At 47.4% G+C, this 25,394-nt stretch overlaps 3 protein-coding genes across 5 annotated transcripts in view; 1 reads left to right on the forward strand and 2 right to left on the reverse strand.

Moving 5' to 3' along the window:
* The first annotated feature begins 779 nt into the window (after window positions 1-779).
* Window positions 780-8,480, forward strand: poglut3 (protein O-glucosyltransferase 3). 2 transcript variants are annotated; one of them, XR_013935769.1, is made up of 7 exons: window positions 780-1,188; window positions 2,047-2,244; window positions 2,776-3,059; window positions 3,278-3,482; window positions 4,485-4,681; window positions 5,129-7,186; window positions 7,771-8,480. XR_013935769.1 is itself a non-coding variant. In XM_080474514.1 (6 exons), the coding sequence occupies exons 1-6, from the start codon at window positions 945-947 to the stop codon at window positions 5,564-5,566; spliced, it is 1,566 nt and encodes a 521-aa protein (XP_080330640.1). In that variant the 5' UTR covers window positions 780-944; the 3' UTR covers window positions 5,567-8,480. The 2 variants fall into 2 exon arrangements, 1 of the variants encoding a protein (XP_080330640.1); XM_080474514.1 differs by having other exon boundaries at window positions 5,129-8,480.
* A 1,127-nt stretch (window positions 8,481-9,607) lies between these two features.
* On the reverse strand, window positions 9,608-11,423 carry rep15 (RAB15 effector protein; the record flags this gene model as incomplete). Its single annotated transcript, XM_080474757.1, has 2 exons — window positions 9,608-10,162; window positions 11,145-11,423. The coding sequence occupies 2 exons, from the start codon at window positions 11,421-11,423 to the stop codon at window positions 9,608-9,610; spliced, it is 834 nt and encodes a 277-aa protein (XP_080330883.1).
* Window positions 11,424-16,128: 4,705 nt separating this feature from the next.
* ppfibp2b (PPFIA binding protein 2b) overlaps window positions 16,129-25,394 on the reverse strand; it is a 76,779-nt gene continuing 67,513 nt past the window's right edge. For both annotated transcript variants that reach the window (XM_080474540.1, XM_080474541.1), the window contains 11 exons: window positions 24,717-24,855; window positions 24,515-24,634; window positions 24,055-24,205; window positions 23,128-23,239; window positions 22,929-23,017; window positions 21,749-21,871; window positions 21,478-21,603; window positions 21,195-21,383; window positions 20,087-20,296; window positions 17,380-17,445; window positions 16,129-16,240 (listed from right to left, as the gene is read on the reverse strand). In XM_080474540.1, the coding sequence (XP_080330666.1) occupies window positions 16,181-16,240; window positions 17,380-17,445; window positions 20,087-20,296; window positions 21,195-21,383; window positions 21,478-21,603; window positions 21,749-21,871; window positions 22,929-23,017; window positions 23,128-23,239; window positions 24,055-24,205; window positions 24,515-24,634; window positions 24,717-24,855 (1,385 nt within the window). In that variant the 3' untranslated portion in view covers window positions 16,129-16,180. The remainder of the gene's footprint in view (window positions 16,241-17,379; window positions 17,446-20,086; window positions 20,297-21,194; window positions 21,384-21,477; window positions 21,604-21,748; window positions 21,872-22,928; window positions 23,018-23,127; window positions 23,240-24,054; window positions 24,206-24,514; window positions 24,635-24,716; window positions 24,856-25,394) is intronic.

Below are 25,394 nucleotides of genomic sequence, written 5' to 3' on the forward strand. Positions count from 1 at the left end.
CATATGCTTTTGATATATAAACACAAACTGTGTCTTATGTTGCAATTAATGAAGTTTCAATTACAGTTTAAGATGCTAAACATTTCAATATATTTTAAGCTGTTTATTTTTTTTTTTAAAGATTTTAGAGGTTTCAACATTCTTTTCTGTCATTTTTTTTTTTTTTTTAACAATTTCCACATTTCGGCTATTTGTAAATCCTAGTCTTGGGGGTATACATTTCAAACTGTTATGGGTTCCTTTGTCAAAGCGTCATGTATGAAGCTAAATGGTATATATTAAGGATTTAAGCTTCAACTGTCGTAAAGCAGAGTGGCGCAGCGGAAGCGTGCTGGGCCCATAACCCAGAGGTCGATGGATCGAAACCATCCTCTGCTATTTTTTATCTACTTTTTTCCTGAAGTGGTTAAATACTTTTTTTTTTTACATATCATGTACTCATTTTATTCTCACTACGATTAACGCTCTTGTAAAGATTTAATATTTTAAAAGCGAACGAGGCTGAACGTGATAAAACCGTTTCTAACGCTAACATTTAAAGTTAACATAAACTCGACAGAAACAGTTTGATCGTGGTACTTGGAGAGCTCGATTATTTTCTCCGGTCTGAGAAGTTTCACAACCCCTGGATTAGATCTTGGGATTGTGGAGGAGATGAAGGATTAAACTCCCGGAGGAGGTCTGGTGATGTGCTCACGGCGGAGCTCATATTTCCGAGGCTCCTTGAAAGCAGCAGGACGGAGGGGTTTACGTTCATCTCTGCACTTTACGTAAATTCTGCGCACATTACTTCCATCTACGCACTTTACGTCCAGTCTGCGTATGCTTTCTCGCTGAAGTTTTGTTGAACTTTACGTTCATCTGTGCACGTTCACGCCATCTGGCCCGTTCGGACCCGTTCTGAACCCGTTCCAACCCGTTCCTCTGCCCCCAGATGAGGTAAAATGCTCCCCTGGAGCAGCGCGGGACTCCCCGGTTCTCCTCGGACTCTTTTCCGCCTGGACTTCGCGGTTCTTCCGGTTCTCCTGGTTCTCCTGGGGTCGAACGTCCCGGTTCGTGGGGCGGAGGTGAGCCCGGAGCGGTGCCTGGTGTGGGGTCCCGGTCTGAACCCAGAGGCGGTGGTCCCAGTCCGGTTCTTCTTCATCCAGGCTGTCGGTCCGGACGGACGGAACCTGACTTCCTCTCCAGGTAACCAGCCAGACCCGGTTCTGATCCGGATCAAACTCAGAAACACGTGGAAACAGAATATTATCAACACCTTGAACATTTCATTTAATTTTTTTAGTTTTTATTTTGAGACATAAAACTCCGATGCTGTTTCAGGGACAGATGAACTTTGAGTTTATTTAAAGGAGTCGTCACCGTTAACCCCTCGTTTCCTGGTTAAAACCTGATTCTTGGTGTTGGACCTCAGTTAAAACTGAAAATCTGGAGTTTGAAAGCGGCTGTTTGTTTGTTTGTTTGGGCTCTTTGTTCAAATCAGAATCGCCCACAAGGGGGCGCCACCCCAAAAAACAGGAGGTTGTGGTTGTGCTCCTGTGTTGTCGTCACCAGAGGAAACTAAACCCACCTGTTAAATGAAGCCGCTCGCGACGAGCTGCAGAACTAGTAGACCCTCCACCGTCAGTTCTTATTGTTCGTGTGAGAAAAGGACTGTAATGGTGTCGCGCGATGATTGACAGTTCCTGAGACCAATCAGGAAGCGCCCAACATCCGAAATTCAATTTGAAATGTGTTGACAGAAATGTCTTTTCATTCTCAGATTGAAAACTACAAAAACGTTCTCCTCTTTCTGTTTTCTTTTGAGTTCTGTCATAAAATGTGCAACAGAAATAAGAAAATGAAGATGCAATTTAGAGGATCTATTATAGATTTTCTAGTCTAATAATGCAGCTGTAACTTTGAAATGAAAAAGTATTTCTGCTAATGCATTTTAATTTTCAAATTTGACATTTCAAATTGAGTTTTGACCCATATTCGCTCCCGTACTCCAGCCGCCCGAGTCCGGTTTCCCCGGTCCAGCCAATGTGTCTCTGTGCCCTTCAGGTAAAGACACGTTCAAGGTGAAGATCAGTCCGCTGGATCCGAGCGAACTCGTCCGGATCCACGTCCCTCCTCCTCTGGACCGCGGAGACGGCTCCTTCCTCATGAGGTACCGGCTCTACGGCTCGGTCCAGAAGGGCCTGAAGGTCTCCGTCCTGCTGGGAGACGCTGCCGTGGCCCGGTCCCCGTACACCCTCCCAGGTCCGATCACACCCAGGTTTGATCGAGTCCCAACGTTCAACACGTAAACATGATGAAAGGATGTTTACATTTCTTTGGTCTGAAAAATGCTAACATGTAGCCACCAGCTAAACATGTAGCCACCAGCTAATGCTAACATGTAGCCACCAGCTAATGCTAACTTGTAGCCACCAGCTAAACATGTAGCCACCAGCTAAACATGTAGCCACCAGCTAAACATGTAGCCACCAGCTAATGCTAACATGTAGCCACCAGCTAATGCTAACATGTAGCCACCAGCTAAACATGTAGCCACCAGCTAAACATGTAGCCACCAGCTAAACATGTAGCCACCAGCTAAACATGTAGCCACCAGCTAATGCTAACATGTAGCCACCAGCTAATGCTAACATGTAGCCACCAGCTAAACATGTAGCCACCAGCTAAACATGTTGCCACCAGCTAAACATGTAGCCACCAGCTAATGCTAACTTGTAGCCAGCAGCTAACACTAAACCTGTAAAACCATAACACCCCTCCGGAACGTTCCAGGTCCGGTCTATCACGAGTACTGCGACTGCCCGGAGCCCGACGCGTCGGTGTGGAGCGCCGTCATGCGGTGCCCCCCCGAGGAGCCCCAGGTTCTGTCCGACTTCCTGCCCTTCCCGTCCATCCGCCTGCAGAACCTCCGAGAGGAAGTTCCCCTGAGGTTCTCCAACCGCGGGGGACTCGTCCACTACGCCATCGTCCAGAACCGAGTGTACCGTCGTACGCTGGGCAAATACACCGACTTCAAGATGTTCTCTGACGAGATGCTGCTGTCGCTGACCAGGAAGGTGCTGGCTGGAGTAATCTATTACTTTCACTCTTCAAGCTGGTCATGAAGCGACACCAACAGTCCAGAGTTCTGGAACATACCAATTTTGTGTGTGTGTGTGTGTGTGTGTGTGTGTGTGTGTGTGTGTGTGTGTGTGTGTGTGTGTGTGTGTGTGTGTGTGTGTGTGTGTGTGTGTGTGTGTGTGTGTGTGTGTGTGTGTGTGTGTGTGTGTTGCAGGTGACGGTCCCTGACGTGGAGTTCTTCCTGAACGTGGGCGACTGGCCGTTGGAGACGAGGAAGACGGACGCCGTCCCCATCTTGTCGTGGTGCGGCTCCACAGAGACCCGGGACATCGTCCTGCCCACGTACGAGGTGACGCACTCCACGCTGGAGACCCTGCGAGGTGTCACCAACGACCTGCTGTCCGTCCAGGGCCACACAGGTAACCCAACCCCCCCCAACCCCCCCCAACCCCCCCCCCCCCCCCCTCCCAGATTCTGCAGCACTGCAGGTCTGAAGTCGCCTCGGGTCTCTCGACTCGCGCCGCAACACTTCCACTGATTTAGAGCTTTTAATACTCCGGACAGCAGCAGCAGCTTCAGCACATTTATCTCTTCCTGTTATCGAGCAAAAACATCAGAAACATCACGAGGGACAAGAGGAAGAGTCGCGGGGCGGCGAGAAAACGCCAAACTCATAAGTGAGGCGCTTCGATGCGACCGTGTGACTGACGGGTGGGAAAGCTTCTCACTGGGTTCAGGAAAACTGAATACTTTAATATTTGAGCACTAGAACTTGAGTAACAGCAGCGTCTGCATGTCCCCTACTGGAAGTGTCCATTCGGGGCACCACCGGGTTCTCTATTAGGTCCTCATGTGTTCACATTGTAAGTTAAGCTGCATAGCTTCAAGCATAAAATACCTGAATGTAACATAATTAATCTTAATTATGCTCCTCTGTTTAAAAACAGTTAAATCATCATAAAGTTTTAATAGAAACTAAAGTTTAAATTCTGCGACATAGTCGACGAGAGTATTCTTCAGATAATGTAGAAAGACTTTACCCGTCAATGTTCAAAATACTTTTGCAAAATGAGAAAGTAACTGTAACTTAAAAGGAGCGGAAATCTTAAAAAACGAAAATCATCAAATCAAAGGAACAAAACGCTGCTTTTCAAGAAAAGGTAAAAAAAATAAAAAGTAAAAAGTGAAGATTTTTATTAAAATAGAAAGAAATAATGTACAAAAATGTTGTTTGTTTTTAGTTTTCCATTTGAAGGATTAATTGAGACGAGGCAGATTATACAAATTGATCTTCCTTCGGATCCGTTTTCTTCCAAGAATTCTAAAACGTTTGTTTCTGTGTTCTGCCACATGGAGTTGTTTTGTGTTTTTCTTCATTTTCATTTTGAAGTAAACTAAACTAAAGCTTCCGGGACCTCCAGGGCCTCCGTGGGCCAATAAGACGGAGCGGGCGTTCTTCCGGGGCCGAGACAGTCGAGAGGAGCGGCTGCAGCTCGTGTCTCTGTCCAGGAAAAACCCCGAGCTGCTGGACGCCGGCATCACCGGCTGGTTCTTCTTCCGGGAGCGAGAGAAGGACGTGGGCAAGGTACCGCTGGTGGGCTTCTTCGACTTCTTCAAGGTGAGGAGGTCAGCGGCGGTCGGTACCTGGCAGCCAGAACTCGGGGCCCAGCTTCCCCATGGAGCAAACGGTCCAGCTTGCTGCTGTGAGCGCTGGTCACCACCAGGGGGCGCCAACAGCTTTCACATGGGACGAGCGAGCGCTCCTCTAAGGAGCGTTTATGATGTGATGAGGTTTATATATATATATATATATATATATATAGAGTTACTTGGTGAAAATAATAAAAAATCTGTCACGGTCTCACTTTTGATTTAAGAATAAATAAAGTTTGGTAGCAGCCGGATGCCCCTGGTACTCCAGGTAGTCTCAGTGTGGAAGGAGCAGAGCGTGAGGCTTTAGAGATAAACATGAATAAATTAAAATAATCCGTCAGAACAATGACCACAGAATGACCCGGGAGCTACAGCGCCGTGTAGAACTGAAGGTTCTGTCTTGGTGTTGCAGTACAAGTACCAGGTGAACCTGGACGGCACGGTGGCGGCGTACCGGTTCCCCTACCTGCTGCTGGGCAGCAGCCTGGTCCTGAAGCAGGACTCTCCGTACTACGAGTTCTTCTACAGCAGCTTGGAACCGTGGACGCACTTTGTGCCCGTGAGGAGGGACCTGTCCGACCTGCTGGACCAGATCCGCTGGGCCAAAGACCACGACGCCCAGGCCCAGGAGCTGTCCCTGGCCGGCCGGGCGGCGGCCCGAGACCTGCTGCAGCCCGGGAGGCTCTACTGCTACTACCTGAAGGTCCTGCAGACCTACGCTGAGCGGCAGGAGGGACGGCCCGACACTATGGACATGGAGGAGGTCCCACAGCCACAAGACCAAACAGCCCATTGTCTCTGTGAGCGCAGAGGATGGGACGGACATCAGGCGGTGAGGGACGAACTGTGATGGGCGAACTGTGGAGGGACTGGGGAGGGACTGACTGTGATGGACAAACTGTGGAGGGACTGTGGAAGTGACTGACTGTGATGGACTATGGGGGGACTCTGTGTCCTCTGAAGGAACGTACCACACAAAGTAAGAGAAGCTCTGGAGAACATCTAATCTAACTAATCAAGACTTTTGTAAACCGTCTCAATAAATCTCATCTCAGTATTTGAAATAAGTTCAAACTGACTTTAGAAGATGAATTTAATCACAAATAAAACTAAATCAGTAATTTATTCAGGTTTTCATTGTGGGGGAGTTAAAATCAGTATTAGCTGGTGGCTGCATTTTAGCTATAGCTGATACTGAGGGTACGTCCAAACGTCCCTCCTGTCTCCTCCTCTGTCCTCTTCTCCTTCACCCCGGAAGGGTTCTGTGTGGCGGCCATGAGAAGGACCGTCTGAGTTCTCAATAAGCAAAGGAAAGGAGGTTCAGTGCTTCTTTTAGAACCTTCTTTAGCCGAGGAACCACTGATGCTTCCTTTAGAACCTCCTTTAGCCTTGGAACCACTGATGCTTCCTTTAGAACCTCCTTCAGCCTTGGAACCACTGATGCTTCCTTTAGAACCTCCTTCAGCCTAGGAACCACTGATGCTTCCTTTAGAACCTCCTTCAGCCTTGGAACCACTGATGCTTCCTTTAGAACCTCCTTCAGCCTAGGAACCACTGATGCTTCCTTTAGAACCTCCTTTAGCTTAGAAACCACTGACGCTTCCTTTAGAACCTCCTTCAGCCTAGGAACCACTGATGCTTCCTTTAGAACCTCCTTCAGCCTTGGAACCACTGATGCTTCCTTTAGAACCTCCTTCAGCCTAGGAACCACTGATGCTTCCTTTAGAACCTCCTTTAGCTTAGAAACCACTGATGCTTCCTTTAGAACCTCCTTCAGCCTAGGAACCACTGATGCTTCCTTTAGAACCTCCTTTAGCTTAGAAACCACTGATGCTTCCTTTAGAACCTCCTTCAGCCTAGGAACCACTGATGCTTCCTTTAGAACCTCCTTTAGCCGAGGAACCACTGATGCTTCCTTTAGAACCTCCTTCAGCCTTGGAACCACTGATGCTTCCTTTAGAACCTCCTTTAGCCGAGGAACCACTGATGCTTCCTTTAGAACCTCCTTCAGCCTAGGAACCACTGATGTTCCCCCACAATTACAGATGAAAAACAGGCTGTTGGCTAATTCTGGCAAATCTACAGGAATGTTTATTAGTATGTACTGTTCCTGAAATAAATAATTAAAACTCAGGATGACTGAAAAAGGAGCGGATCATGTAAGTTACTAAAGCAATAATCTGCCTAGAACAACTTGAGATCATCTAGAACCCAGATGAACTTTTTGTAGTTCATTTTCAGAAACTTGTAGTTCTTTCCCCACCATGGCAGACGTCACTAACTAGAGCCGCTGTCGCATTATTATGACGTCACTAAGTGAAAGTCTGACTGCCTCACCACCGTGATCTCCTTTACTAACTCCTTTAGGAAGCCTCCTAACACCTTTACTAACTCCTTTAGGAAGCCTCCTAACACCTTTCACTAACTCCTTTAGGAAGCCTCCTAACACCTTTACTAACTCCTTTAGGAAGCCTAACACCTTCACTAACTCCTTTAGGAAGCCTCCTAACACCTTTACTAACTCCTTTAGGAAGCCTAACACCTTCACTAACTCCTTTAGGAAGCCTCCTAACACCTTTACTAACTCCTTTAGGAAGCCTAACTCCTTTCACTAACTCCTTTAGGAAGCCTCCTAACACCTTTACTAACTCCTTTAGGAAGCCTAACACCTTCACTAACTCCTTTAGGAAGCCTCCTAACACCTTCACTAACTCCTTTAGGAAGTCTCCTAACACCTTCACTAACTCCTTTAGGAAGCCTCCTAACACCTTTCCTTAACTAATTAGGAAGCCTCCTAACACCTTTCCTTAACTCCTTTAGGAAGCCTCCTAACACCTTCACTAACTCCTTTAGGAAGCCTCCTAACACCTTCACTAACTCCTTTAGGAAGCCTCCTAACACCTTTCACTAACTCCTTTAGGAAGCCTCCTAACACCTTTCCTTAACTCCTTTAGGAAGCCTCCTAACACCTTTCACTAACTCCTTTAGGAAGCCTCCTAACACCTTCACTAACTCCTTTAGGAAGCCTCCTAACACCTTTCCTAACTCCTTTAGGAAGCCTCCTAACACCTTTCCTTAACCCCGTGATGTCATCCAGGGGTTCAGGATAAGGAGATAGGAGGGACAGTTCAGACGTACCCTCAGGCTGCTCAGGCTCGTTCAACACGTTGAAGGTCTGAGAAGAAATGAGGCTCAAAGTTCTGCTTCACTTCACTTCCTGACGGCTTCAGGGAGGTTCTGGAAGATGTTCAGTCTGAACACACGGTGCTAAATGCTAAATGCTAACCTCCCGAGTCCCGCGGGGAGCCAAGACATTTTATCAGCCGAAGGTTTATGAACCGCAAACGGTTTCAAATGTTAAACTTCGTTAAGTGTCTCGTGCTTCTTCTCCCTGAAAACCTTCGTCTGATGTTCCTGATGTTCCTGATGTTCCTGATGTTCACAGGAGAAAGTTCAAAGTTTACAACTGAAGGTGAAGGCGTTTTTATTTTGGGGGTAAAACTGTGACGGTGAATTAAACCAGTTTGACCTCACGTTACCCCGTGTTACAATAATCATGATCATTCTGATGAATGTTGTTGTTGTTTATATGAACTTTAAATGTGCCTTCGCTCTGCATCCACTGTCTGCTCTGCTGTTTATGTTTATACATTTGTGGGATGAGCAATCGAATTCAAACAATCCAAAAATCAACCAAACATACAATTCCTTGCCTTTTCTGTCATTTAGTTTTTTTTTTAATAAAGAAATGTTTTTGACTGTTCAGCCTTTTGGTCTCCCGCCTCTTTTCTTCAGGCGCTCTGCAACCTTCAAATTCACAATTTTTCACCAAATAAAATTTAAATTCTCTGAAATGAAGAAGAAACGTCTTTAAACAATTGCTATATAATTTTTTATATATTTTCCTCCACTGATGCTCTTTAATCTGGATGTCAGTTCTTCTCAAACATGTTTATGAATTAATGACAAGAGAAGCAACAGAACAGTAGTACACATAGTAACTGAGTATTATTATCACGAGGCTGAAAGAAAACTATCATTGCTGATGTGATGAAATTCACATTTTCATACACGTTTTCATGTTTACCTGCAAACGGCGAAACTGTGACGCAGATGTTCTCTAAAACTACCTCATGGTAATGAACTAACAGTATAAACCAGTAGTACTTTTGCGCCCGGCAGACGTGAGCTTTAGGCTCCGTTTACACGACAACGTTTCACGTGACAACACCTAAAAAAAAAAAAAGAAGAAGTGCGTTTAACCTACAGCCGAACGCTGACAACGACGTAGTTAGTATGCCGGGCCACGGGAGGGCGCCGTTGCTTGATTTTGTAATGAAACTACACAGACCTGTGTGCGGAGAACAATACACTATAAACGAGAAGAAAATGGAGAGAACCCGACATCCGTATGGACTGGTGACGCATCGGATGCTCTCAGGGAGTCGCAACTCAGAATACGACCTCGAGTCGGACCACGACGGGTCGGCCATGTTTGTTTACAGGTGGAAGAGCAGGAAGAAAGGAGGGAGGGGGAGGGATGAGCAGTAAGAGCGCTCATAGCCTTCATGACAAAACTTTGCAGATGCAGTGGGTCAGAACGCCGGTGTCGTGTAAACAGACGAGTATAAGAATAAGTGAAAGTTTTGCGGATACACTCGTATTCGTTGTCGTTTAAACGGGGCCTTATTCAGTTACTTCACGTTAAACGGTAAAATAGCATTATTCAACAACTGGCTGGTGGAAGACGTTTGAAGACATGTGGGCGCGTCGGTACGACGACGCGACTTCAGCCGCTATGAGACGCCCGGGAGACGAGGTTCACAGGAAGTGACCCGTCGTGTCACAGGAAGTGACCCGTCGTGTCCGTGTGTTGGGATCCGTTGGCGTTTCAGCTGAATTTGATGACCAGCGTGAGGGGGTCGTCTCTCTTCTTGGTGACGACGGCCTGCATCATCCCCGAGGGCGTGTGAAGGTACCTGGAACCCTTGAAGAAGTTCTCGATCAGAGTCCTGTCGATCCTGCTGCACTTTACGATGGCCGCCTCGAAGTTGTTGCTGAGGACGCCGTAGATGTTCTCCTTGTCGTTCTTCTTCCCAAAGAACAGGAAGAGGGCGTAGCAGTCCTTCCCCACCGAGGAGCAGAAGTCCACCAGCCGCTCCTGGACGTTCCTGTGCTCCGACTCGCGCTGCGCAATCTGGACCGACTCCGAGGCGATGGCGGTGACGGCGGCGGTGGAGGCCGAGCGCTCCGCCGCCGTCCCGCCGGGCAGGTGCAAGACCTGCACCGCGATCTGGACCTTGGGGGTCTTGGTGGGTTTGTCCAGCAGGGCCCAGACCCAGTCGGCCCCCAGCAGGACGCGCTGCTGCGGCGTCATGGCCGAGCAGCTGAAGGCGTCCGTCAGGTTCAGGTTGACGCTCTGAGTGACGTAGGTCATCAAGAAGATCTGTTCAAACAGAGTCACAACCTCGTGAAGGGAACAGACGTTTAATCTCAGTAGAACGACAACAAGACATCAGGCAGCGACACTCGGCGCCATGGGTGGTCTTTTTGTGTTCTGATCTATCTGAAGGATTCAAACTGTACAGTGAACTCCTTAATGTTCCAGCTGCTGGTGAGTGATGGATGGATGGATGGAGGAATGGATGGATGGATGAATGATGGATGGATTGATGGATTGATGAATAGATGGATGAATGATGGATGGATGATGGATGAATGAATGATGGATGGATGATGGATGAATGAATGATGGATGGATGATGGATGATGGATGATGGATGATGGATGATGGATTGATGAATAAATGGATGGATGGATGGATGGATGAATGATGGATGGATTGATGAATAGATGGATGGATGGATGGATGGATGGATGAATGAATGATGGATGGATGATGGATGAATGAATGATGGATGGATGATGGATGAATGATGATGGATTGATAGATTTATGGATGGATGGATGGATGGATGGATGGATGGATGGATGGATGGATGGATGGATGAAGAGATGGATGGATGAATGGATCGGTCTGTACGTACGTTCATGAGTGCTACGTTCTCCGAAATGGTGAAATATTTCAGTTTAATATCACGATATGTTGTTTGTTTTCTACTGGGATGAAAGTGGCTTCATGAGAATAATAAATCATTGATTTCTATTGAATTGAATTGCATGGATTTAATTTAATTTAATTTAATTTAATTTAATTTAATTTAATTTAATTTAATTTAATTTAATTTAATTTAATATATTTTTATATATTTTTATATATTTTTATATATTTTTTGTATTATATATTATGTATTTTATTATATCATACATTACTCATACACTCAAATGTGATGAGGTTATCTGATGATGATGATGATGATGATGGTGGTGAGGTAATCTAATGATGATGATGATGAAGACGAAGATACCTGGGTGAGGGTCTCGGGACTCGGGTGGAACTTGTGCTCGGGGTCCTGGAAGCCCAGGTACTCCTGGGTTCTGCTGGAGGCGGCGGAGACGCAGTCGCAGAACAGGGGGATGAAGTCGTTGGGCTTGGCGGCGGGCGGCCTCCTCAGGGTGGCGAAGATGCTCGGGTGGAGGGACTGGAGCGGCGGGTTGAAGCTCCGGGACGAGGAGCGCTTGAAGGAGGGCAGGAAGCTGGAGCTCGTGAAGGGGTTGGAGGCGGGCTGGCTGAACCTCAGGCCCATTGTGGAGCGACGGCGACGGTCAGATGGTCAGAGGGTCAGAGGGTCAGAGGGTCAGAAGGTCAGAAGGTCAGAAGGTCAGAGGGTCAGAGGGACGTTTCCCTGATGCACTGGAGCAACGACATCAACACAGGTGAGGAAGGAAAGAAGCACAGGAAACCATATGGAACCTCTGAACAAGAACTCACTTCCAGACGAAGAGACGCTGGAGAAGAACAGGAAACTCACCAGGACGGTTCTAGAAGCTCCTTCAGGTTCTGCCCGCCGCCGCTGCCGTCCACCGTCCTGCTGACAAACACAATATGTGTGTGACGCGAAGCCGAGGGTCCCGACGCGTTCACAGCTTTTCTCCGAATAAAGAAGACGACGGCGGCGGTTCATGTTCAGGCGAGTCAACAGAAGACTCACCTGACCAGTTCACCTGCAGCCCGAGGCCGGAGGAGGCCTGGAGGGTGGAATCAGCAAACACAACTACCAACTGTTTCTCTTGGCGGCGGCGGCGAGGTCACGGAAAGCCGCGGCTCGCCGAGCTTCCTATCGTAAGGTTGCTGAAACAACCTGGGAGTGACTTCCTGTCCTCAGAGCTCAGCTTTGGTCCTCCTCAGGAGTCCATTCAGTCGAAAACCTTCGTAGTGTTTGGTCGATCCGTTTCCACGACAACGGTGCTCGGAGTCACTGACAACGCTACTTTTTGGGCTCAACAAAGGCTCATTTAATTACCGTATTTTACGGAATGTTTGAACCTGTAGACGCACCACGCGTCTCGAGGGGAAATATATGGTAGTTCTTCTGCACATGCTCAGTCGAGCCAGTCAGAACAAAGTTTCCTCCGTGGTGTCATGGCTCCCAGTCCATATTCTCCTGGGACCATAATAACAATCCAACTTGGTAGTTTTATTTTGACAGTTACCGTAATAACAACCTTAACTTGGTGGTTTTATTTTGATAGTCACCATAATGACAATCTTAACTTGGTGGTTTTATTTTGACAGTCACAGTAATAACAATCCAACTTGGTGGTTTTATTTTGATAGTCACAGTAATAACAATCCAACTTGGTGGTTTTATTTTGATAGTCACCATAATGACAATCTTAACTTGGTGGTTTTATTTTGACAGTCACAGTAATAACAATCCAACTTGGTGGTTTTATTTTGACAGTCACTGTAATAACAATCCAACTTGGTGGTTTTATTTTGATAGTCACCATAATGACAATCTTAACTTGGTGGTTTTATTTTGACAGTCACAGTAATAACAATCCAACTTGGTGGTTTTATTTTGACAGTCACCGTAATAACAATCCAACTTGGTGGTTTTATTTTGACAGTCACAGTAATAACAATCCAACTTGGTGGTTTTATTTTGATAGTCACCATAATGACAATCTTAACTTGGTGGTTTTATTTTGACAGTCACCGTAATAACAATCCAACTTGGTGGTTTTATTTTGACAGTCACCATAATAACAATCCAACTTGGTGGTTTTATTTTGACAGTCACAGTAATAACAATCCAACTTGATGGTTTTATTTTGATAGTCACCATAATGACAATCTTAACTTGGTGGTTTTATTTTGACAGTCACCATAATAACAATCCAACTTGGTGGTTTTATTTTGACAGTCACAGTAATAACAATCCAACTTGGTGGTTTTATTTTGACAGTCACCATAATAACAATCCAACTTGATGGTTTTATTTTGACAGTCACAGTAATAACAATCCAACTTGGTGGTCTGTCCTCTAGAATGTTCTCCCAGTGTTCATGTTTAGAGCTCCCTGTTCTCACAGTTCACACCAGGGTTCCATGGTGGAGGTACTTTACTCCAGAACTTCTTCTCTTGCTGTGATTCCAGACAGAAAACAATAACAACCTGCTGACTCAGAATTCACACGGATTTATTCAGTCGCTCCATCGTTTAGATTTGTTTTGTTCACTTTTCAATCCGACAAATTCCTGTACATATTTTACAAAAGGAGAGAAGAAGACGTGAAATAAACTTCATTAGCACCGATGTTCGATATCATCATGTTCAGAAACACGAGTTCATGACATGTCGTCAGACACGGAGAAACGTTGGCTGTAGTTTGACCCCAGCCTCGTCTCTGTTCACACACAGTTCAGTTCATCATCATTGCAGGTAGGAAGGAGCTTTCTGAGTGAGTCCGCTGCAGGCTTCAGGTGGGCTGGAGCACAGTGTGAGGGCGGGGCTTTAGATATAAGGGCGGGGCTTCAGGTTAGAAATCTTCAGGTGTGAGGGCGGGGCTTTAGATATAAGGGCGGGGCTTCAGGTTAGAAATCTTCAGGTGTGAGGGCGGGGCTTTAGATATAAGGGCGGGGCTTCAGGTTAGAACTCTTCAGGTGTGAGGGCGGGGCTTTAGATATAAGGGCGGGGCTTCAGGTTAGAAATCTTCAGGTGTAAGGGAGGGGCTTTAGATATAAGGGCGGGGCTTCAGGTTAGAACTCTTCAGGTGTAAGGGCGGGGCTTTAGATATAAGGGCGGGGCTTCAGGTTAGAACTCTTCAGGTGTAAGGGCGGGGCTTTAGATATAAGGGCGGGGCTTCAGGTTAGAACTCTTCAGGTGTAAGGGCGGGGCTTTAGATATAAGGGCGGGGCTTCAGGTTAGAACTCTTCAGGTGTAAGGGCGGGGCTTTAGATATAAGGGCGGGGCTTCAGGTTAGAACTCTTCAGGTGTAAGGGCGGGGCTTTAGATATAAGGGCGGGGCTTCAGGTTAGAAATCTTCAGGTGTGAGGGCGGGGCTTTAGATATAAGGGCGGGGCTTCAGGTTACAACTCTTCAGGTGTGAGGGCGGGGCTTCAGATATAAGGGCGGGGCTTCAGGTTAGAAATCTTCAGGTGTAAGGGAGGGGCTTCAGGTTAGAACTCTTCAGGTGTAAGGGCGGGGCTTTAGATATAAGGGCGGGGCTTCAGGTTAGAAATCTTCAGGTGTGAGGGCGGGGCTTTAGATATAAGGGCGGGGCTTCAGGTTAGAACTCTTCAGGTGTGAGGGCGGGGCTTTAGATATAAGGGCGGGGCTTCAGGTTAGAAATCTTCAGGTGTAAGGGAGGGGCTTTAGATATAAGGGCGGGGCTTCAGGTTAGAACTCTTCAGGTGTAAGGGCGGGGCTTTAGATATAAGGGCGGGGCTTCAGGTTAGAACTCTTCAGGTGTAAGGGCGGGGCTTTAGATATAAGGGCGGGGCTTCAGGTTAGAACTCTTCAGGTGTAAGGGCGGGGCTTTAGATATAAGGGCGGGGCTTCAGGTTAGAACTCTTCAGGTGTAAGGGCGGGGCTTTAGATATAAGGGCGGTGCTTCAGGTTAGAACTCTTCAGGTGTGAGGGCGGGGCTTTAGATATAAGGGCGGGGCTTCAGGTTAGAAATCTTCAGGTGTAAGGGAGGGGCTTCAAGTTAGAACTCTTCAGGTGTAAGGGCGGGGCTTTAGATATAAGGGCGGGGCTTCAGGTTAGAACTCTTCAGGTGTAAGGGCGGGGCTTTAGATGTGAGGGCGGGGCTTCAGGTTAGAACTCTTCAGGTGTGAGGGCGGGGCTTTAGATGTGAGGGCGGGGCTTCAGGTTAGAAATCTTCAGGTGTAAGGGAGGGGCTTCAGGTTAGAACTCTTCAGGTGTAAGGGAGGGGCTTTAGATGTGAGGGCGGGGCTTCAGGTTAGAACTATTCAGGTGTAAGGGCGGGGCTTTAGATGTGAGGGCGGGGCTTCAGGTTAGAACTCTTCAGGTCTGAGGGCGGGGCTTTAGATGTGAGGGCGGGGCTTCAGGTTAGAAATCTTCAGGTGTAAGGGCGGGGCTTCAGGTTAGAACACCTCAGGTCTAAGGGCGGGGCTTTAGATGTGAGGGCGGGGCTTCAGGTTAGAAATCTTCAGGTGTAAGGGCGGGGCTTCAGGTTAGAAATCTTCAGGTGTAAGGGCGGGGCTTCAGGTTAGAACTCTTCAGGTGTAAGGGAGGGGCTTCAGGTTAGAAATCTTCAGGTGTAAGGGCGGGGCTTCAGGTTAGAAATCTTCAGGTGTAAGGGAGGGGCTTCAGGTTAGAAATCTTCAGGTGTAAGGGCGGGGCTTCAGGTTAGAAATCTTCAGGTGTAAGGGAGGGGCTTCAGGTTAGAACTCTTCAGGTGTAAGGGAGGGGCTTCAGGTTAGAACTCTTCAGGTGTAAGGGAGGGGCTTCAGGTTAGAAATCTTCAGGTGTAAGGGCGGGGCTTTAGATGTGAGGGCGGGGCTTCAGGTTAGAACTCTTCAGGTGTAAGGGCGGGGCTTTAGATGTGAGGGCTGGGCTTCAGGTTAGAACTCTTCAGGTGTAAGGGCGGGGCTTTAGATGTGAGGGCGGGGTTTCAGGTTAGAACTCTTCAGGTGATAGGGGAAGTCCTCTGCTTTAAAGGTTTCAGGTTTAGGGGCGGAGCTTTACGTGTGAGGGTGGGCCTTCCAGTAAAAACACTGAGGCGGGGCTACAGGTGGATCAACGACAAATGTTTTATCTGAAACCCCTCCCCCACACCAGAAGACCCGCCCACACCCTCGGCTTCATGCCCGGCCCCCAGAGGTGGCGGCACGACAGTAGTGGGGGCGGGGCTCCAGGAGTTGGGGCGGGGCTCCAGTGGTGGGGGCGGGGCTCCAGGAGTGGGGGCGGGGCTCCAGTGGTGGGGGCGGGGCTCCAGGAGTGGAGGCGGGGCTCCAGGAGTGGGGGCGGGGCTCCAGGAGCGTGAGGCAGGGATCTGAGGTGCATCAGGCAGCATTAGTGAGCCGGCGGTCTTCAAACCAGCGCCGTCTGAGGCCTCAGTTCGCGCCGCAGCTCGTCCCGGCCGAGCAGCAACTGAAGGCAAAGCATGATGGGAGTCGCAGTGTTAGAAAGCTGGGGGGGTTCGGAGGAGATCAGAGATCAACTGTTTTACTCTCAGAACATTCAAAGCTTTAAAAAGTCAACATGAGAGAATAAATGATAGAAAAGAGGTTTTCCTCATTTCAAGTTTTTTTTTCCAGAAATCTGATCCCAGGAGAAGCGAAGCAGCGTTCCAGCAGGAGAAGCAACAAACAGCTGATTGTCAAAGTTTTAATAATATAACGCTTAACGTTTTACTTTTCATTGTTCTGTAAACCTCCATCCACGTTTTCAACAAACTACAAGTCCTTTATTTGATTCTTTAGTTTCCACTGATCGACACTAAACAAACTCCTCACCTCTTTGGTTTTCAAAAGTTCTACATTATTATATTCACAGTACACATTTATACACATTCATACACAGAAGTTTAACATCACTTTATGTTCTACAAAACTACCAGTTCCACGTTATTAGACTTCCACATCGGGGTATTTGTACATTTACCTTATTTATTATACATGACTGTCTTTCTATATCATCAGTTCTACTTCACTGTAAGTACTACTGTCTTTCTATATCATCAGTTCTACATTACTGTAAGTACTACTGTATTTCTATATTATCCTTTCTACATTACTGTAAGTGTTAATTATTTCTATTATATCATCAATTCTACATTACTGTAAGTACTACTGTAATTCCATAGGTTGTACTTCAGGTTCTACATTACAGTATCTCTACATTATCATAGGTTTTGTTTGATGTACATGTGTTTGTATATTTATATTTCTTTTGCCACCAGAAAGATACAAAAACATTTATTTGGTGTCGTTGAGCCGAAGTTTTCTACTTGGACAGTAAAGATAATCTGAAGTTTTAAAGAAGCTGGAAGGACGTCTCACTTATTGTTACTCTGATTTCATCACGAGGGTTTAATGTTTATTTCTGTCTCTCGTCCTCCAGTTTTCCCTTCTGAGGAATCGAACTTGTGACCGGCAGAGGAGCAGCAGAGGAGCAGCAGAGGAGCAGCAGAGGAGCAGCAGAGGAGCAGCAGAGGAGCAGCAGAGGTGCAGCAGAGGAGCAGCAGAGGAGCAGCAGAGGAGAGCCGCTCTGCCGCTTCAGGTTCTTACTGTGAGGTTGTTGATGCTTTCAGACAGAGCTTCAATCTGGAGGACCGGCCCCTCTGTGACCGCCGTCTGCAACACACACACACACACACACACACACACACACACACACACACACACACACACACACACACACACACTCCGGCTGAGTTTGTCCCTGTTGTCTGAGAACAGACAGATACACACTTCTCATGTGACTCGGTTACTATGGCGACGATTATCAGGGTGATGATGACGACGATGACGATGATGATGACGATGAAGCAGGTTAGTGGTGAGGAAGGTTACTGCTGCTTGTGGCTCCAAACAGTTTAAACTTAAATTAATCGGATTAAAAATACTAAACTGGAAGATTTTCTATTTCTATTCTTCTTCTTTCTGGAGTTTTTGGTTCCAGTTCTTTCTTAGTGATAAAAAAATAAAAAAATAAAAATGAAAACTTTCAGTTGTAACAAAACTGGGAATTTGATTATTGAAATAAATAAAGATTTGACTTGCTGTCCAATTTTCTATTACGTTCAAAAGAAGTAAAAAAAATACACAATAAAACTTGAACTCTCCATTTTTATTTTTAAACTCAGTAACTAAGTAAAATATAAATATCAAAATTATTTTCTATTGATTATATTTGTCTTTCTCATTTTAGTGAAGTTAAAAAATACAAAAGAAAAAAAATGGCGAGTAAAAAAAAAACCCCGACCCCAAAAACACAACAAAAATACACTAACTAAATATTCCAGTCTCTGGATTTAGTTTTATTAATTTCTTTCCACTCAACCAAGGAACTATATCAAAATGTAAACAACAATTTCAACTAAATAAACCTGAAGTTTATTAATTGAAATATAAATGCCTCAAATGCCGAAATCAATGAATTAGGTGTTCAAATAGAAAACTAATTATAAATACATATAGTTATTACATTTGATTTTTATAGAATTTACTTTTGTTTGGACTTTAAATAAATAAACTTCACTAAATCCTCCACGTTTTCCATTTCATTGTCCTGAGAATCAAAACGAGACTCACTAACTGAACCAATAATTCTGTTTTGTATAAAATGATCATTAAATCACTCGTTACTCATGAAGCTAAAATGTAGAAAAGCACCAAACACACAGATTAGATGTAATCCCTGCTAAAAAAGAGGAGAGAGATTTACACCATATCATTATAGTTTATTAATAAATGATCTCTTTCACATTGACACGAGCACACAGGAGCAAAACGTCTCTGCTATAAAAATACTATTACAGTGAAATATGAAAATACGGGTAGAAAATCACCACGTCGATCGGCTCTGCGGTTTTTAAATTAAACCCTCCGGGCTGTTGAGCAAATGTTGCACAAGTTGATGTGGAGCGTCAGAAAGCAGAGAAGAGGTCAGCTGACTCACACTGGGGGAGGTCAAAGGTCGTAACACAAACACCAACCCGTACGTACGGAGGGAGGAACAGGAAGTGATGTCAGAGTGAGTCCAGAGGGAGGCGGAGCTTCTGCCGATCCTTCATGGCACAGGTCAGAGGTCGTGTGTGTGTGTGTGTGTGTGTGTGTGTGTGTGTGTGTGTGTGTGTGTGTGTGTGTGTGTGTGTGTGTGTGTGTGTGTGTGTGTGTGTGTGTGTGTGTGTGCATCCTGTAGTCAGGCAGGTGAAGGTGCTCATCTGTCTTCCACAGTGACGGAGCTTCTCCACGACACGTTCTCCATCACAATATTAAGGTTTCTAACATCTGCTGTGACGAGGGACGCTGGTCACCAGTTAACAGGGAAACCAGTTGATCTGAAACACCGATGAAAGCTGTGGCTAGCCATCAGCTCACGATAGCGGGTCGCTCTAGCTCCTGAAACCTCTGGTCAGCTCATAGCGGATCGCTCTAGAATCCTCTGGTTGGCCCGTAGCGGGTCGCTCTAGCTCCTGAATGCTCTGGTCAGCTCATAGCAGGTCGCTCTAGAATCCTCTGGTTGGCTCATAGCGAGTTGCTCTAGCTCCTGAATGCTCTGGTCGGCTCGTAGCGGGTCGCTCTAGAACCCTCTGGTCAGCTCGTAGCGGGTCGCTCTAGCTCCTGAATGCTCTGGTTGGCTCGTAGCGGGTCGCTCTAGAATCCTCTGGTCAGCTCGTACGGGTCACTCTAGCTCCTGAATGCTCTGGTCGGCTCGTAGCGGGTCGCTCTAGAACCCTCTGGTCAGCTCGTAGCGGGTCGCTCTAGCTCCTGAATGCTCTGGTCGCCACCAGGTTGATTTCTGTGCTTCATCTCTGTTCCTGAAGTTGCGATCAAGTTTTCAAAATGGCGGTTAGCTGTTATGAACGAGCCGCTCTCCGTACTCATCTAGTGTCCTCACTTCCCGGTGACCTGCTGTCTGCTGACACCACGTTGTCGGTTCGACTCTCTGGGAACCTCGGTGGAGGAGGTTCTAGGAAAGTACCAGGAATCAGGTTCTGACACGAAGTGGAAAAGACTAAAAAGTGAGTGGAGTCGAGTCGCTACCAGTGGAAAAGCTTCATAAGGCACAAGGGGGTTACATGTGGGCGGGGTTTAAGGGGGGTGGGGTTACAGGCTGCAGGCAGAGGAAGCAGAGTAGTAGCGGTGACAGCTGATTGGCCGATGCGAAGCGTGACAGCACAGCGTCCGTGTGCGTCGACACCATACGGCCATGTTGTTGTCACGCCTGTTGTCATGGAGACGAGCCAGCTCTGCTGTCCGGGGGGCCCACCTGGTCCTGGTCCTGGTCCTGGTCCCTGCAGCGGTCCGACTCCCGGTCCAGGATGGGGCTCAGGCCTCTGAAGCCGGCGAAGGGCCGGCCCTGCACACCGTTAAGCGCCGGCTGAGGCGGCGGCGTCTCCATGGGACACACGTAGTCGGTGGACTCGTCCGGCCGGCGCCGCCTCAGATGGGTCAGGTTGGAGAAGCCCAACTTCTTTGGCTGCGGAGGAACGAGAGAGGAACCAGTATGAGAACAGACGGGTCGGAACTGGATCAGAACCGGAAAAACACGGAAACATTCCACCGTCGTCCCGGGATCGTGACAAGGAAACGGAATGTTTAGAAACTGGATGAAAAATATGATTAAAGAATTTATATACCGAGAAATTCAAGGCTTTGTGTCAATGCTAACATGTAGCCACCAGCTAATGCTAACATGTAGCCACCAGCTAATGCTAACATGTAACTACCAGCTAATGCTAACATGTAGCCACCAGCTAATGCTAACATGTAGCCACCAGCTAATGCTAATGTTATTACTAAAATTTAAACAATAAAAACCCTTGAATACATGAAGATGATTTACTTTGATCTTTTTACTAAAATCAGCTTGAACTGAAAACTATTGATCCGTCTATCAATACGTTATTAAAAAGTGATGAACGAAAAGCTCCCGATTCATTGGAACTTTTCTAATCCGTACGTTTATTTTCTTCTCTTCACGTTCTGAGAGTGAAAAGCGAAGGGAAGCGTCTATCAAAATGTCTTTTAAGCTGTTTTCCTGCTGACGCTCGATCTCAAAGCTGCTGGAACCGCGAGAGGAAATCCTCAAACACACAGACAACACCTTTTAGACGTTCACAGCCTTAATCTCATTAATCTCATCCATGTAGATGTTTGCTGCTTCAGAAGCTGAAGGTCAGAAGGTCGGCAGCGAGTGTGAATCAAGTGTTTCTGTGGATTATTGTTCCCCGAGCAACGCGCAGACAGACTGAGGTTTACCGCCCCCCCCCACCCGGATTAAACCCAGATTACAGAGTGCTGACACACAGGAAGTGGTGTGTGCGTGTGTGTGTGTGTGTGTGTGCGTGCGTGTGTGTGTGTGTGTGTGTTCCCACCTTGACTTTGGCTGTGATGCTGAGCGGGCTGCAGCCCGCTGCCTCCTGGTACTCCCTCTTCTCCTGCTGCGCCGGCGCCCCCACCAGGTTGTTGAAGTTGGTGCTCAGGTGTCTCCTCAGCAGCGTCTTCTGCAGCGAGATGTTGAGCAGCAGCGCTAGAGAGTCGGCGTTGAACCGCGGCTCCAGCATCTGTTCACAGCACAAACACCGTGGGGTCAGACACCCACTGACCACGCCCACTGGCCACGCCCACTGACCACGCCCACTGAGCCCCTCCACTCACGATCAGGCCGCCGTGCACGCCGCTGCCTCGCAGGTTGGGAGCGTATTCAGCCAGATCCACCGAGCGCAGCCACTCCATGACTCGATGGTTGGACCACTGGACGACCTCGCTGGGAGAGAACTGACTCTGGAACAGCAGGACAGCTCTGTGTTAACGCAACAACACAACAACAACAACACACACCAACACACACCAACAGCTGCTGTTAGCAGAGATGCTAAATGACAGTTGGAGTTGTGTCCTCATGGTTCTCATGTTTGCTCTGCAGTACCTCGGTTCCAGGCCGCCGCCTCAGACAGTTGGAGTTGAACTTGTTGACGTGGAGAACATGGATGGCACACTTGATGCTCAGGTGATGCAGCTGACTCGTCACTTTGAGGAACAGCAGGTCGTTCTGCACAGAGAGACCAGATCAGACTGGACCGTCTGCGACTCCTGAACCCCAACGGGTCGGACGCGTCATCACATAATCTCCGTTAATGACATGGATTATTGTTGTGTTAGCATTAGCATTAGCATTAGCTGTGCCGGAAGACCTGTGATTCAGTCCGATAACGGATTCACTCAATCACTTAGTGGAGGAAGATGCTCTATAATCTGATGTTAGAGGAGGAAGATGCTTTATAATCTGATGTTAGAGGAGGAAGATGCTCTATAATCTGATGTTAGAGGAGGAAGATGCTCTATAATCTGATGTTAGAGAAGGAAGATGCCCTATAATCTGATGTTAGAGGAGGAAGATGCTTTATAATCTGATGTTAGAGAAGGAAGATGCCCTATAATCTGATGTTAGAGGAGGAAGATGCTTTATAATCTGATGTTAGAGAAGGAAGATGCCCTATAATCTGGTGTTAGAGGAGGAAGATGCTTTATAATCTGATGTTAGAGGAGGAAGATGCTCTATAATCTGATGTTAGAGGAGGAAGATGCTTTATAATCTGATGTTAGAGGAGGAAGATGCTCTATAATGTGATGTTAGAGGAGGAAGATGCCCTATAATCTGATGTTAGAGGAGGAAGATGCTTTATAATCTGATGTTAGAGAAGGAAGATGCCCTATAATCTGATGTTAGAGAAGGAAGATGCTCTATAATCCGATGTTAGTGGAGGAAGATGCTCTATAATCTGGTGTTAGAGGAGGAAGATGCTTTATAATCTGATGTTAGAGGAGGAAGATGCTCTATAATCTGATGTTAGAGGAGGAAGATGCTTTATAATCTGATGTTAGAGGAGGAAGATGCTCTATAATGTGATGTTAGAGGAGGAAGATGCTCTATAATCTGATGTTAGAGGAGGAAGATGCTTTATAATCTGATGTTAGAGAAGGAAGATGCTTTATAATCTGAGATGCTTTATAATCTGATGTTAGAGGAGGAAGATGCTTTATATTCTGATGTTAGGATGAAGATGCTCTATAAAGAGCAGAGACGCCTCATCCACGTCTGAACTCACCACAGTGAGATACTGCAGCATCTGTCCGTCCACTCGTCCTTCATTGAACTGGTCTTTGTACTGCGGCAGGCCGATGTCGTCCAGCCAACCTTCAAGCAGACAAACAGAGTTTCATTGTGAGGAGGAAGAGGAGCTCGGTGTCTACTACTCCTCCTCCTCCTCCTCCTCCTCCTCCTCCTCCTCCTCCTCCTCTACGTACGAGTGACCCAGATGTAATCCAGCTCGGCCGACTTCTCCGGACGCTTGCTGCTGCTCGTCTTGATGGACAGCTGGAGCTTCTTCCTGTGCAGCGGATTCTTCATGGCCAGCTCCTGCCGGGCAGAAAACACACGGAGATGTCAGCGTGACGCCGGAGCACCTGGACTGCGAGGCCACGGCGTTAATCGAGGAGACGAGGGGCTGAAGGTGTGACTAAAGAGGCCGAGAGGAGCGTCGCTAAAGACCGGCGGAGTGACAAGACGGAGACGAGTATCAGACAGGTGGAACAAGCTGGAGGCGGGTCGGTCAGCTGGAGCTTCTCCACGACACAGTTCCATCACGACCGGCCTCAGCTCCGCTCGTTCTCCATCACAATATGGCGCCGCCTCGATGTGGGCGGAGTCATCAGAGCTTTTCCCGGTCGTGACAAAGCCGTCTCCCCTGCCGCGGAGCCGCACGCATTCAGAAGGGCGGAGCTACAACTCCGTGTTGGATATAAGCTATTACAAAATGTGGATCGTTACGATTGTGCTTTATTGTCCGGTGTTTTGGTTTAACTGGTTCCCCTGTTAACTGGTGACTTCTGCCAGCAGCTGTTAGCAGACAAACGAATAAGAATAAGACAAACAAACGCTGCGATACTTTAAAGTTAAATGGAAATGTGGTTAAACAGCGTTCGCCAGGACAGCGACGGGTTTCAGGTTTTTAACATCTGCTGGGACGAGGGAAGCTGGTCACCAGTTCACAGGAAAACCAGTTTATCCGAAACACTGGTGGAATCCGTGGGTGGCCGGTCTTCAGCTCGGAGATCTTATGATACTCTTAGCGGGTCGTTTGTGTGTGTGTGTGTGTGTGTGTGTGTGTGTGTGTGTGTGTGTGTGTGTGTGTGTGTGTGTGTGTGTGTGTGTGTGTGTGTGTGTGTGTATACCTTCTCCAGGTCCTGCGGCGTGGCGGACAGCAGAGTCTGCCCGTCGGCGCCCCAGTGCCGAGCGAGGACGGCGTACTGAGCGAGTCCGATGTCCTCCAGCCAGTCGCTGACCTGCTCTGGGTTCCACTTGCAGAATGGGATCTTCAGGTCTCTGACATGGTGGACAGAAGCTTCTAGATCAGACACACCAAGACTATCTGACGTCCGAAACCAGCCAGAACATTACAACCACTGACGGGTGGAGTGAAACGCACTGGTAGACTCAATGGGATCAATATTCCTGAGAGACACTAATCAAACATGGATCAGAACTAGTTTGTGGATGTTCTGAGGGGCTGACTTGGCCTCCTGCAGACCTCCATGTAATCTCGCATCTGTGGGATGTGCAGGACAAACATCCACGTTTCAGATCCCACATGGGTGGTCATAATGTAATGGCTGACAGCTGTGAGCTGATTACTTTGTTTTTCCCGAACGGGCCAGTCGTGGTCCCGCCGTGGCTCTGAAGCCCCCCCTCTTGAAATCCCCGGGGTCTGGGTCGTGGAGCTGGACTGGACTCCCTGACTGACTGCGACGGATCCTGAAACAACCAGAGGACCTGAGACACGTCGAGGGGGACGGCGGTCCCTCACCCCAACCACATGAACATTTGCCAAACCCACTTTCCCCAGAGCTTCTTGATGCCTCGGTGCGTCTTTCTGTTCTCGGGGGAAACGGGGGATTGTTGTCCAGAGTCGACGCCCGAGGACTGCGGGGACGAGTCGGTCAGGACGCCGTCGTCCATCTTCTCCTGAGGTCCTGCTGATACCAACAGAGAGACGGGGCTGGATGAAGGACAGACACTCAAGAGTCTCTGATTAACACCACCAATCACACTTCCGCTGTCAAAACTAAACCGAGAGGTGGAACGTGTTCAACACAGGAAAGGAAAGAAAAAACAGAAAGAAAGAAAACATGAAACATGAAAAGACCAAAGTAACTTCAGTTTGCTCCTGAACCTGCTTCGTTTTACCACTTCCAACATCGACACGATAATCCTCCTCTGACTGAGCATCTGACATCCAGATTATAGAGCATCCTCCTCCTAACATCCAGATTATAGAGCACCTTCCTCCCAACATCCAGATTATAGAGCACCTTCCTCCCAACATCCAGATTATAGAGCACCTTCCTCCCAACATCCAGATTATAGAGCATCTTCCTCCCAACATCCAGATTATAGAGCACCTTCCCCCAACATCCAGATTATAGAGCACCTTCCTCCTAACATCCAGATGACAGAGCATCTTCCCCCAACATCCAGATTATAGAGCACCTTCCTCCTAACATCCAGATTATAG

Source organism: Lipophrys pholis (assembly GCF_963383615.2).
Source record: "Lipophrys pholis genome assembly, chromosome: 11".
Classification (NCBI taxonomy): Eukaryota; Metazoa; Chordata; class Actinopteri; order Blenniiformes; family Blenniidae; genus Lipophrys; species Lipophrys pholis.

Coding starts and splice junctions, on each gene's coding strand:
- poglut3 (XM_080474514.1), top strand. CDS start 945: ATGCTCCCCTGGAGCAGCGCGGGACTCCCCGGTTCTCCTCGGACTCTT. Junction 3,060..3,277: donor TGCTGTCGCTGACCAGGAAG/GTGCTGGCTGGA, acceptor TGTGTGTTGCAG/GTGACGGTCCCTGACGTGGA. Junction 4,682..5,128: donor GCTTCTTCGACTTCTTCAAG/GTGAGGAGGTCA, acceptor TTGGTGTTGCAG/TACAAGTACCAGGTGAACCT.